The sequence below is a fragment of the Bos grunniens genome, chromosome 19 (assembly GCF_055505025.1).
Source record: "Bos grunniens cultivar Pamir isolate PY7600 chromosome 19, Bosgru_T2T1.0, whole genome shotgun sequence".
Taxonomy (NCBI): domain Eukaryota; kingdom Metazoa; phylum Chordata; class Mammalia; order Artiodactyla; family Bovidae; genus Bos; species Bos grunniens.
The window spans coordinates 22,066,001-22,078,796 of NC_141183.1; the positions used below are offsets into that span (position 1 = coordinate 22,066,001).

The 12,796-nt window shown below is 41.7% G+C and overlaps 2 protein-coding genes across 11 annotated transcripts; both read left to right on the forward strand.

Moving 5' to 3' along the window:
• The first annotated feature begins 2,585 nt into the window (after window positions 1-2,585).
• Window positions 2,586-3,276, forward strand: LOC147351642 (uncharacterized). Of its 7 annotated transcripts, none has more exons than XM_086355397.1 (3): window positions 2,586-2,833; window positions 2,889-3,068; window positions 3,117-3,276. In XM_086355397.1, the coding sequence occupies exons 1-3, from the start codon at window positions 2,586-2,588 to the stop codon at window positions 3,274-3,276; spliced, it is 588 nt and encodes a 195-aa protein (XP_086211523.1). The 7 variants fall into 7 exon arrangements, with proteins under 7 accessions (XP_086211523.1, XP_086211524.1, XP_086211521.1 ...); XM_086355398.1 differs by having other exon boundaries at window positions 2,586-2,722; window positions 2,786-2,833; window positions 2,889-3,276; XM_086355395.1 differs by having other exon boundaries at window positions 2,586-2,823; window positions 2,882-3,276.
• An 8,531-nt stretch (window positions 3,277-11,807) lies between these two features.
• LOC147351643 (uncharacterized) lies at window positions 11,808-12,452 on the forward strand. 4 transcript variants are annotated; one of them, XM_086355409.1, is made up of 2 exons: window positions 11,808-12,225; window positions 12,334-12,452. In XM_086355409.1, the coding sequence occupies exons 1-2, from the start codon at window positions 11,823-11,825 to the stop codon at window positions 12,450-12,452; spliced, it is 522 nt and encodes a 173-aa protein (XP_086211535.1). In that variant the 5' UTR covers window positions 11,808-11,822. The 4 variants fall into 4 exon arrangements, with proteins under 4 accessions (XP_086211535.1, XP_086211532.1, XP_086211533.1 ...); XM_086355406.1 differs by having other exon boundaries at window positions 11,823-12,259; window positions 12,308-12,452; XM_086355407.1 differs by having other exon boundaries at window positions 11,823-11,959; window positions 12,056-12,452.
• The last annotated feature ends 344 nt before the right edge of the window (window positions 12,453-12,796 follow it).

Below are 12,796 nucleotides of genomic sequence, written 5' to 3' on the forward strand. Positions count from 1 at the left end.
ACTCTTGCTTGGAAAATCCCATGGGCAGAGGAGCCTGGTAGGCTGCAGTCCATGGGGTCTCAAAGAGCCGGACACGACTGAACGACTTCACTTTCACTTTTCACTTTCATGCATTGGAGAAGGAAATGGCAACACACTCCAGTGTTCTTGCCTGGAGAATCCCAGGGACGGAGGAGCCTGGTGGGCTGCCATCTATGGGGTCACACAGAGTCAGACATGACTGAAGCGACTTAGCAGCAGCAGCAGAAGAACTAAAGGACAAACAAACAGAGATGAGCAATATAACAACAAATGAAAAATCAATAGCAGAATAACAGAGGCAGAAGAATGGATAAGTGACCTGAAAGACAGAATGGTATAAATCACTGTCACAGAACAGAATGAAGACAGTTAAGAATGTCATCAGAAGATGACCAACTTGTCTGTGTTTGTCTGAGACTTTCCTGGTTTAAGCATTGTAAGTCCTAAGGCTTGGAAGCCCCTAAGCCCTGGGCAAATAGGAACGATTGGTCATCCCGCCATGAAATTAATTGGTAATAGCTAAAATGCAACATTGGTACTTCATCAGTACAGCTCTTAATGCATCAATGTTAACAATTCTCACAGATTATATGCCAAGCTAAAGATGCTAGACAGAAAAGAGACTACAGTATATATCTTTTGCTTGAGTTTCTAGATCAAAACTAATCTGTGGTGAAAAATATTAAAACAATGATTGTCTCTATAGATGTGGGAAGTTTAATGAAGTGACTTGTGGGAACTTTCTGATGTAATAGAAATGTGCTCTATCTTGGTAGGTGTGGAGGTTACATGGATGTATCCATTTATCAAAACTCATCAAATAACACGTTAAGATTTGTACATTTTGATGTTTTACCTAAAATGTAATAAATTGTAAAATAAAGTTAAAAATATTGACTAGATATATTTATTCATGAATAAACTTCTGTCATTACCAAACTGTCATGTTGGCTAATTTGCCTTCAGCACAATTTTTTTAGTTAAATTACACTACTATGAACTCCTTTGTTGTTGCTTTACTATATTAAATTATTACAATTGTGTGTGTGTGTGTGTGTGTGTGTGTGTGTGTATGGTCTTCCAAGTAAACCATAAATTTCCTGGGAGGTGACTCTGAAGTATATTTGCAACATCATTACATTTGTAATAACAACTGGCAACATGTGTCTCTCAGATAATCCACTCAACAAGTCTGCTTGGTACATAAGGCAGGAACTTGATATAGGCAATTCCTCAAAGCTTAAATGAACAGAACAAATCAGTAGATCCCAGAGTGTGATCCTTGAATCCCACATCAAAATCATCTGGGTGGCTGCTGGAAATGCAGAACCTCAAATTTAACCCTGCAATTAGAAATTCTGGGAGTAGTCTCATGCATACTTAGTCACTCAGTCATGTCCTACCCTTTGCAACTCCATGGACTGTAGCCTGCCAGGCTCCTCTGTCCATCGGGATTCCTCAGGCAAAAATACTGGAATGGGTTACCATACCCTTCTCCAGGGGATCTTCCCAACCCAGGGATTGAACCCAGGTCTCCCACATTGCAGGAGGATTTTTTTTTTTTTCACCACCTGAGCCACCAGGGAAGCCCTGGTAGTCTCAGCCATCTTTAATAAGATATCCAGAGGATTCTAATGCATTCTCAAGTTGGGCTATCACCAATGGAGGATATGTAGAAATAAAGTTGAATTTACTAAAGTTTACTCACATTTCAAATTTATACAAAAAAACTTGTTCTATAGATTTCCCAGCTTTGGAAGTAAGCTCTGAAGACAGCCACACTGATTAGTCAACATTTTTTTTTTTTGCTCCACTGAAGAAATATTCTTAATTAGGAATGAGGTAAAAAATAAAAATGAGGCTATGTCTTACAGAATCTAAGAGACAAGCTGGAGAGATATGACACAAACACTTAAGATAGCAAAGTAACCACTTAATCAACAATGTGACCTAGTAGTAGCAGGAACCATAAATTCTCTGCCGGGGTTTTAGAATATCAAACATGATCCAAAGTTTGAAACATCCAAGGAAATCCATTCCAGTGGCATAGAGGTCATCAGTGTCATACACATAGAACTGTCCCGTCATCACTGCTCAAAAATGACCCACAGAACAGGGCCTTTTTCTCATGTCCCATGCAAGGTGCCATGCTGTGCAGATGGGATTTCTGCATTGGTCATGGGAAGAAATATACAACAAGAAATATGATTTCCCAAATCCCATCCTGGTGAAAACATAGGAGGGGAGAGGAGAGAAGAAATGTAATTCCAGATGCCAAATATCATGTGATAGCCCTCTGTGGAGGACAATGACACGAGTGTGGGCTAGAAGATGCCAGTGGGTATGAATCAGAGGAAAAGCAGATTGGATAGAATTTATTGTACCTAGAAAAGAAATTTTGTTTCCAGTAAGATTAAGTCATTAAACAGACAGCCATAATTGTATATTCTGATAATTACTTAAATGTATGTAAACAAACAAAAAAAAAAGGAAAACATTTTGACAATTAACTCGAGAAATTCACTCTCCTGGAAACCCATCCAGAATCTCCACCCTCTGACACCATGGTCAGCTCCTGCTGTGGCTCCGTCTGCTCTGACCAGAGCTGTGACCGAACTCTCTGCCAGGAGACCTGCTGCTGCCCCACCTGCTGCCAGACCATCTGCTGCAGGACCACCTGCTACCGTCCCAGCTGCAGTGTGTCCAGCTGCTGCTGCCCTGTCTGCTGCCAGACAAACTGCCACCCCAGCTGTGGTGTGTCCAGCTGCTGCAGGCCCCAGTGTTGCCAGCCTATCTGCTGTCGCCCCCCTCTGCTGCATCTCTAGCTGCTGCCGCCCCTCCTGCTGTGGGTCCAGCTATGGTTCCAGCTGCTGCAGGCCTACCTGCTGCATCTCCAGCTGCTGCAGGCCCCAGTGCTACCAGCCTGTGTGCTGCCAGCTTACCTGCTCTCACCCCACCTGCTGCATCTCTAGCTGCTGCCGCCTCTCCTGCTGTGGGTCCAGCTGCTGCAGGCCTGTTTGCTGCATCTCCAGCTGCTGCAGGCCCCGGTGCTGCCAGTCTGTGTGCTGCCAGCCCACCTGCTCCCACATCTCCAGCTGCTGCCGCCCCTCTTCCTGTGGCTCCAGCTGCTGCCACCTGAGCTGCTGCCTGCGCCTAGTGTGTGGCCGGGTCTCCTGCCACACCACTTGCTATCACCCCACCTGTGTCATCTCCACCTGCCCCCACCCTGTGTGCTGTGCTTCTTCCTGTTGCTGAATCTCTGCCCATGATTTTTGTCATACTAAGTGTGTCCTCAGAAATCATATAAAATGTGTTGGAGCCAGCCAGTAACTGGGGAATGGGCACAGTGGCCAACTCCTTCTGATTTGGCCTTCAGAGTTGGTGCTCAGTTGTAGGAAGTGACAGATGAAAACATATTTGTCATATGATTTTAACTCAGGCTCAAATACATCTATTCTTAGACCAGTAATGTCTTCATCTGAAGTATACAGATTGTGATGATCTCATATGACATTGTTTTTATATGTTCTTAATAAACAGCCATTTCCCTAATACTGAAATCTCCTGATTTGGTAAAGATACAACGTGTGTGTGCATGTGTGTATGTGTACATATCTTTATCACTTTACATTAAGGATCATCTTGCTTCAAATGAAGGAGAGTATGTTCAGGAACAGTTACTTACATTAGGAGTTCTCCTCAACCTACCTCAAGTCCTTTTTTCTCCCTCTTCTTTCCTTTCCTTTCTTCCTTTCCTCCCTCTGTCCTTTGCTCCTTCCTTCCTTCTTTCTCTCCTGTCTTCCTCTCGAAACACAAGACTTTTTCAGAATACTAAGTATACCTTCTAAATCCAGATTTCTGGAAATTAATAAAGATCATGGCAATTTTTCCATAAAAATTCAAAACTTTCTAGTAAATAGATGCTCAAAACTTAAGTACTTCCAGACTAAAACCCCTTCATAATTTTAGTTTCTCATATTTCTGAGATTTCTCCATCTTCTTGTTGGTTTTATTCTTCCAGTTTAGGCTTTCATCACCTTCCTTGGTCTTACTTAAGAGTGCATGGGCCCTTAAGACTGCATGAGTCTTTGAGACTCAACTTTCTCATCACCAAAACTCAAGTAAACACGATCCTTCTTAGCTGTGAAAATGTGTCAGAATATATGCAATAGTACTATTTCTACACAACTCTAAGAGTCTATAAGTTTTGTTTCATAATCAGGAGTATATTAAAAACATTTTAAACTCAAAATTTGTTTATATTACCTGTGCTATATTTGTAAATAGTGAACATAACAAAGAGTTTATTATTAGTTCTAGAAAACATTTAGATGTTAACAGACAAAATGGATAGAAGCTGACAGACATCATGTGGGTTTCACCCCAGTGTAGACTGGGAGCTATGTTCTTAGTTTACCATTGAAATGTCTTATACACATTTTCAGATTCACCTTTTTCAACTTACACTGAAATGTTTTGCAGACAGCCCTCTCATTTCATACACTGCTGCTGCTGCTGCTGCTGCGTCGCTTTAGTCGTGTCCGACTCTGTGCGACCCCATAGACGGCAGCCCACCAGGTTCCCCCGTCCCTGGGATTCTCCAGGCAAGAACACTGGAGTGAGTTGCCATTTACTTCTCCAATGCATGAAAGTGAAAAGTGAAAGTGAAGTTGCTCAGTCGTGTCCGACTCTAGCGACCCCATGGTCTGCAGCCTACCAGGCTCCTCCGTCCATGGGATTTTCTAGGCAAAAGTACTGGAGTGGGGTGCCACTGCCTTCTCCGCATTTCATACGCTAGAATTGACAAATGTTTTATCGTCCTATGTGTTTTTCTTTGATAACTGCTAATTAAAGGATACAGACTATAGCTTTAACATTATGCTTTATTAGTTAGTGCTAACTCAAAGAATGGAGGTGTACACTGTCTTTTTCAGTATTAAAATATCTAAGGCTTATAATTTCCTGTTTTTACAACAAGAACTGGGTCACAATGGGAATGAGATGGCCCCTGTATCTGGATAATAAAAGGACTATTTAAAAAGGCACAGATAGAGTTTAGGGAAAGCAGCACAGAATAGCTCAGCACCCAGGACTCATAATAGCAAGGAACAGCTACCCCTCATCCTATGCAATGACTTGGATGAAGTAGCCCAAGAGTGTGAGACTTCTTAGGGTTGCTCTATACAGGCACTTAATGTACAACAATTGCCACCAGGGAGAGTTATAGTGTTTTAAAAGATCCAAAAGTGACACAGAAGATATTGTAAAAGTAAAAACCATGAGATAAAATTATGAATCAGAAAGTGTGGCTGGAGTGATTATTCTGTGGTCCAGTCAACTTTATCTTAGGATGGATTTCAAGTGAATAGAGCATCCACTAAATGTACCCTTCACTCAGTCTCATTTGGCCATGCTAATCCTCTGTTTGGCACTGTTCAAGCCCTTCTAGATGGAAAATAGTAAGCAATAAATCATTTCAGGAAAGTAACACAATTCCTGCAACAAGCTCTGCTTCAGGAATAGCTAAAGCAAAATCATAATTCCCACAAGCTCCTTTAATAGTCCTATCTGGTTAGTATGTGAGAAGACAGTTCTCAGAAATTAACAGTAGACTTTCAAGGATAAAACAAGATGGTTCCTCTGAACTGTTCAGATGTAATTTATATACAAGAATTTACAGGAAGCCCAAGTCTAACAAGACTAATATGTCATCACAGTCTTGGATAGTGTCTTCTTTAAAATGCCAGCCTGAGAGTCCACCCAGGTTCAATTTATTTTCTCATGGCAGGGAACCCAGTGTACATTTACTGTTTTGCCACATACAGATATTTGAGTTAACTAGCATATTACCCGGAGAAGGCAATGGCACCCCACTCCACTACTCTTGCCTGGAAAATCCCATGGACGGAGGAGCCTGGAAGGCTGCAGTCCATGGGGTCGCTGAGGGTCAGACACAACTGAGCGACTTCACTTTCCCTTTTCACTTTCATGCATTGGAGAAGGAAATGGCAACCCACTCCAGTGTTCTTGCCTGGAGAATCCCAGGGATGGGGGAGCCTGGTGGGCTGCCATCTGTGGGGTCGCACAGAGTTGGACACAACTGAAGTGACTTAGCAGCAGCAGGAGCAGCAGCATATTACCACAATTTTAGACTTGAACTTGTAGCCATTAAGATCAAATTAATATTATATATATTAATATTCTAATGCATGAAAAATCATTAATGAATTTTTAAAAAGAAGTCAAAACTAGACACAAATACACAAGAGAATTTAATATATAAAACCAATACAATATTGTAAAGTAATTAACCTCCAATTAAAGTAAATAAATTTATATTAAAAAAAAACTCATTACCAAACCCTCCCCCCCAAAAAATGATATTAATATTTTCAATACATGGGGGAAAATATATTACTTAATGGTGTTGGGCTATGTTCATATCAGATTCAAAAATGCTTAAACTGCATATTCTATATCTGTATAATACCTAATAGACTAGTTGAGGTATTTCAAATTCTAAAAGATGATGCTGTGAAAGTACTATACTCAATATGTCAGCAAATTTGGAAAACTCAGCAGTGGCCACAGGACTGGAAAAGGTCAGTTTTCATTCCAATCCCAAAGAAAGGCCATGCCAAAGAATGTTCAAACTACTGCACAATTCCACTCACCTCACACACTAGCAAAGTCATGCTCAAAATTCTGCAAGCCAGGCTTCAACAGAACGTGAACCAAGAATGTCCAGATGTTCAAGATGGATTTAGAGAAGGCAGAGGAACCAGAGATCAAATTGCCAACATCTGTTGGATCAGAGGAAAAGCAACAGAGTTCCAGAAAAACACCTACTTCTGCTTTATTGACTATGCCAAAGCCTTTGACTATGTGGATCACAACAAACTGTGGAAAATTCTTAAAGAGATGGGAATACAAGACAACCTGAACTTCCTCCTGAGAAATCTGTATGCAGGTCAAGAAGCAACAGTTAGAACCGGACATGAAACAACGGACTGGCTCCAAACTGGGAAAGGAGTTATATCAAGGCTGTATACTGTCACCTTGTTTATTTAACTTATAAGCAGAATACATCATATAAGCTGAGATCTTAAGCAATCTTAAGCATCATATAAGCACAAGCTAGAATCAAGATTTCTGGGAGAAATATCAATAACCTCAGATATGCACATGAAACCATCCTTATGGCAGAAAGCAAAGAGGAACTAAACAGCCTCTTGATGAAAGTAAAAGAGGAGAGCGTAAAAGCTGGCTTAAGATTCAACATTCAAAAAACAAATATCATGGCATCTGGTCCCATCACTTCATAACAAATAGACTGGGAAACAATGGAAACCATGAAAGACTTCATTTTCTTGGGCTCCAAAATTACTGCAGATGGTGATTGCAGCCATGAAATTAAAAGACACTTGCTCCTTGAATGAAAAGCTATGACCAACTCAGATAGCATATTAAAAAGCAGAGACATTACTTTGCCAACAAAGGTCCATCTAGTCAAAGCTATGGTTTTTCCAGTAGTCATGTATGGATGTGAGAATTGGAGATGTATGGCAAAACCAATACAATATTGTAAAGTAAAAAAAAAAAAAAAAGTAAATAAATAAAAGAAAAGAAAGCCACCGAAGAATTGATGTTTTTTGAATTGTAGTGCTGGATAAGACTCTTGAGAGTACCTTGGACTGCAAGGAGATCAAATCAGTCAATCCTAAAGGAAATCAGTCCTGAATGTTCGTTGGAAAGACTGATGCTGAAGCTGAAACTCCAATAATTTGGCCACCTGATGTGAAGAACTGACTCATTGAAAAAGACCCTGATGCTGGGAAAGATTGAAGGCAGGGGGAAAAGGGGACGACAGAGGATGAGATGGTTGGATGACATCACTGACTCAATGAACATGAGTTTGGGTAAACTCCGGGAGTTGGTGATGGACAGGGAGGCCTGGCGTGCTGCAGTCCATGGTGTCACAAAGATTCGGACATGACTGAGCAACTGAACTGAATTAAGAACAATATTTGAAAATATAAAACATGAAACTTTGAACTTCACAAAAGAAACTATGGGACAATGTTTATGCAAATTTACAACTGGATAGATTTTTCAAAGTGTGACACTTGCCCCAGGAGCCATAAAAGAAAAGATGAATAAATTTGAGTATAAATTCAATGCATGAAGCAGGGCACCCAGAGCTGGTGCTCTGGGACAACCCAGAGGGATAGAGTTGGGAGGGAGGTGGAAGGCGGTTTCAGGATGGCGAGACACATGTACACCCATGGGTGATTCACATCGATGTATGGCAAAAACCAACACAATATTGTAAAGTAAGTAGCCTCCAATTAAAATAAATAAATTAATTTAAAATGTAAACATCTATGTGGTAAAAACACAGAAGCAAAATTAAAGAAGAAAGACAAACTAGGAAAAATGTTTGAAATTCACATTATATAAAAAGGCTAATTTTGATAATATACAAAGAGCTCCTGCAAAAATCACTGTATGAAGGCTAAACACAGTGAAAAAACAAAAGCATAATTATAGATATTATGGAATTTTTTCCTACAATTTTCCTTGTAGAAAAGGAAAAATACAAATAGCTCTTTAACATATGAAGAATTGTCTAATCTCCTTTACTATACGGTAGGCTGCCGTCTATGGGGTCGCACAGAGTCAGACACGACTGACGTGATTTAGCAGCAGCAGCAGCCTTTACTATAAGAGAAATGCAGATTAAAATCGCACGGAGGAACCTTTTCACCTACCATCATGTTGACCAAAATACGTACATAAATAGATGCCTATATATAGAAATATATGTCTATATGTGTATCTATAGATCTGCCTGCATGCCAGAGACCTGGATTTGATTCCTGGCCCAGTGAGATCCCCTGGAGAAGGAAATGGGAACCCACTCCAGTGTTCTTGCCTGGAGAATCCTTATGGATAGAGGAGCCTGGCAGCCTACAGTCCATGAGGTCACAAGGAGTGGACATAACTGAAGTAACTTAGCATGCAGCATGTAGGCATATTAAGTGCATAACTGTGCCAAATATTCCATTTTAATTTTTTGATGCATACATCTTTTCCATATCTCCAAGTGATTTCAGTTCCTCTTCTTCTTTGTTTTTTAACATAACTTACCATTTCTGTTAGTCTATCCTTTAAATGTTTAGACTAATATCCCCTAGGAGGTAGGATGGAGAAGGAAATGGCAACCCACTCCAGTATTCTTGCCTGGAGAATCCCGTGGACAGGGGAGCCTGGTGAGCTGCCGTCTATGGGGTCGCAAAGAATTGGGCACGACTGAAGCGACTTAGAAGCAGCAGCAGCAGGAGGTAGGAAGCTTACATATACACTACTGCTAAGTCACTTCAGTCATGTCCGACTCTGTGCGACCCCATAGACGGCAGCCCACCAAGCTCCCCGGTCCCTGGGATTCTCCAGGCAAGAACACTGGAGTGGGTTGCCATTTCCTTCTCCAACGCATGAAAGTGAAAGTGAAGTCGTTCAGTCGTGTCCGACCCTTAGCAACCCCATGGACTGCAGCCTACCAGGTTCCTCCGTCCATGGGATTCTCCAGGCAAGAGTACTGGAGTGGGGTGCCATTGCCTTCTCCAACATATACACATACACACATATATATATACACACACATATATATATATACATATACATATATATATATACACACACACACACATATATATGTGTGTGTGTGAGTGTGCGTGTGTGTTCAGTGTCTGACTCTTTGCATCCCCATGGACTGTAGCCCACCAGGTTCCTCTGTCCATGGAATTTCCCAGGCAAGAATACTGGAGTGGGTTGCCATTTCCTCCTCTAGGAGATCTTCCCAACCCAGGGATCGAACCCACATCTCTTATGTCTGCTGCACTGGCAGGTAAATTCTTTACTGCTAGTGCCATCTGGGACATTTATGTGAATGTATATACATATAAAGTGTATAAATGGCTAAACTGAGGTATCTTTTATAACTCTTATGAAGATCCCTCCTTATAGTTCTATTTTCAGTTTGTTCAAAGTATCTGCTGATACTTTCTTTGCAATAACTCTATGATGTTTATTGCCATCACCTGATTCTGAGAGCTCACCTCTCACCCTGACCCAGTTCAACCTTTTAAGCAATGTCTCCCTCATTTTAGCATTTCTAAACGCAGATCAAAAATTAAAATAGTTCATATATAGTGTATATATTTTATTACCTCCCCACCTAAAGACTTAATAGATCTACTCCTTTTTTTTTTTTTTCTAGAATTCAAGGCTACACAAGACCTCTCCCACATTCCAGGAATCTCAACTTCTTTCTCATTACTTCTTAAAATAGACTTTCCAGACATACCCCTTTCAGCATCACAAACCAGGGTTATGCCCAATCTCAAATATAGCTCCTTCTTTTAAATCCCCCTTATGTCCATCTATATGAATAACACATGTTTTCAAGGTCAGTGTGTCTTCTTTGATAGTCCAGACAAAATCTTCACTCATTGCACAGACATCTCCTTTATCAAAAACTCATCTCATTTCAGTCCCTGAAGATATGAAGATGAGTAAATCGGAGTCTGTACAAATGGAGTTTATATTCTAGAGTGAGCCAGATACATAAGTGCATCTCTGGTAGAGAATTATATGATAGAGCCCATTAATACACAAAGCACAGCAGAAGTGCATCAGAGGAAGGACTTGACTTTTCATGGCATCAAGGAAGATTTTGGAGGAAGATGGCAGTTGAACTCACTGGTAAAAATCACTAGGAGAATGCTGAACTCACAAGATTTTGCAGGAAGAGGGAATATCAAGAAGATTACCTTCTCTTTCCTAGAATGTTGTTTTTCTCTAAATGCCTGTGGCACTAAAGAGACCTCTAATTTAGCAGCCTAATTATATCTGGTTTTGGTTATAAAGCTTTTTATGGATGCAATTTCTATATAAGTACAGGTAAGATAATGAATGTTATTTATATTCCTCTTAATGCATCTAAGAATATCTTACGCATAAGTAATACTACAAAAACTGCTAGGCATTTTAGCTCAGAATATTTGAAAAAGATTTTAATAAAATGTCCACAAAGCATAACTATGACATATTTTGATTCAAAACTATTGTGTCAATTACTGTACCCTAGGCTAGAAGACATATCTGAAGATCAAAGACATTTCTGATTAATCTCAGATGACTGTTTGCTACTTAAAAACACTGAGTCACAGCTAACTGTTTCAAAGTCCATCAGGGTGATGAGAAATAACACAGTTTGGAATGTCATTAGTTCAGTGACCACCCAGTATACACACAATGAATCATAAGTTTTCTCACATTCAAAAAGTAGAGCTTACTTCCATTTTCTCGACAAACATGCCATCTGATTGAAACGTGAAATTTCCACTAGAGATCCTAATCTCATCAGAAACTCTCCCAAAATCATATCAAGGTGAGAAATAAACAAGGAACAGAGGCCCACCGATGTCACATGATACCCAGGGACTGAAGTCTTATAAGCTTACAAACTAAAGAAACAGAAGAGGTGATTCATGTGAGAACACTGGGGAACTTGAGAAAAGGGAAATGATTATTTTCTATATATTAACAGATTTTTCTAGAAAAACACATATGACTTACTAATTGCATTTTAGTCATATAAACCAAAAGAAGGAACTAGTCTCTTCATAATCACAGAAGTCCCTCAGCTGGGTATAAAAGAGGACATGGGAAGAGAAACCTCCAAATTTGAGAAACTCACTCTCCTAGAAACTCACCCAGAACCTCCACCCTCTGACACCATGGTCAGCTCCTGTTGTGGCTCCATCTGCTCTGACCAGAGCTGTGGCCAAAGTCTCTGCCAGGGGACCTGCTGCCGGCCCAACTGCTGCCAGACCACCTGCTGCAGGACCACCTGCTGCCGCCCCAGCTGTGGTGTGTCCAGCTGCTGCCACCCTGTCTGCTGCCAGCCCACCTGCCCTCGCCCCACCTGCTGCATCTCTAGCTGCTGCCGCCCCTCCTGCTGTGGTTCCAGCTGTGGTTCCAGCTGCTGCAGGCCTACCTGCTGCATCTCCAGCTGCTGCAGGCCCCAGTGCTGCCAGCCTGTGTGCTGCCAGCCCACCTGCTCTCGCCCCACCTGCTGCATCTCTAGCTGCTGCCGCCCCTCCTGCTGTGGGTCCAGCTGTGGTTCCAGCTGCTGCAGGCCTACCTGCTGCATCTCCAGCTGCTGCAGGCCCTGGTGCTGCCAGTCTGTGTGCTGCCAGCCCACCTGCTCCCGCATCTCCAGCTGCTGCCGCCCCTCTTGCTGTGGCTCCAGCTGCTGCCTGCGCCCAGTGTGTGGCCGGGTCTCCTGCCACACCACTTGCTATCGCCCCACCTGTGTCATCTCCACCTGCCCCCGCCCCGTGTGCTATCCCTCCTCTTGCTGCTGAGCCACCTCTCTGAACCCACCTTCTCCTCTTTATCCATCTTATCACAGAAGCAGACTCCATGCATCACACAGACACCAGAGGAGAGGCCATTCCCATAGTCTGTGTGTCCACATCCTGACCTCAGGCCAGACTCTCTCCTTTGTTGGCCTTTTCCTTACTAGCAAATGAAACTAGGTGGTATTTATAGAAAGAAATTAGCAGAGTTGCCCCAGTTCTATACTTGACCTTTTGATTTGGGGCTACTGGGTCTTCCAGTCCAAACATGAAAATTCCTACAGGGCCTATAGGGGCCCTGGTGTCACAGCCTCAGATTTGAAAGTCTGGGGGCTACATCCTATAATGCT

Excerpts from the sequence above, each read along its gene's own strand:
- LOC147351642 (XM_086355393.1), top strand. The coding sequence starts at position 2,586 with ATGGTCAGCTCCTGCTGTGGCTCCGTCTGCTCTGACCAGAGCTGTGAC. Across the intron at positions 2,761-2,794 it reads TGTCTGCTGCCAGACAAACT|GCCCCAGTGTTGCCAGCCTA; the intron begins GCCACCCCAGCT and ends CAGCTGCTGCAG.
- LOC147351643 (XM_086355406.1), top strand. The coding sequence starts at position 11,823 with ATGGTCAGCTCCTGTTGTGGCTCCATCTGCTCTGACCAGAGCTGTGGC. Across the intron at positions 12,260-12,307 it reads TCCAGCTGCTGCAGGCCCTG|CTGCTGCCGCCCCTCTTGCT; the intron begins GTGCTGCCAGTC and ends CCGCATCTCCAG.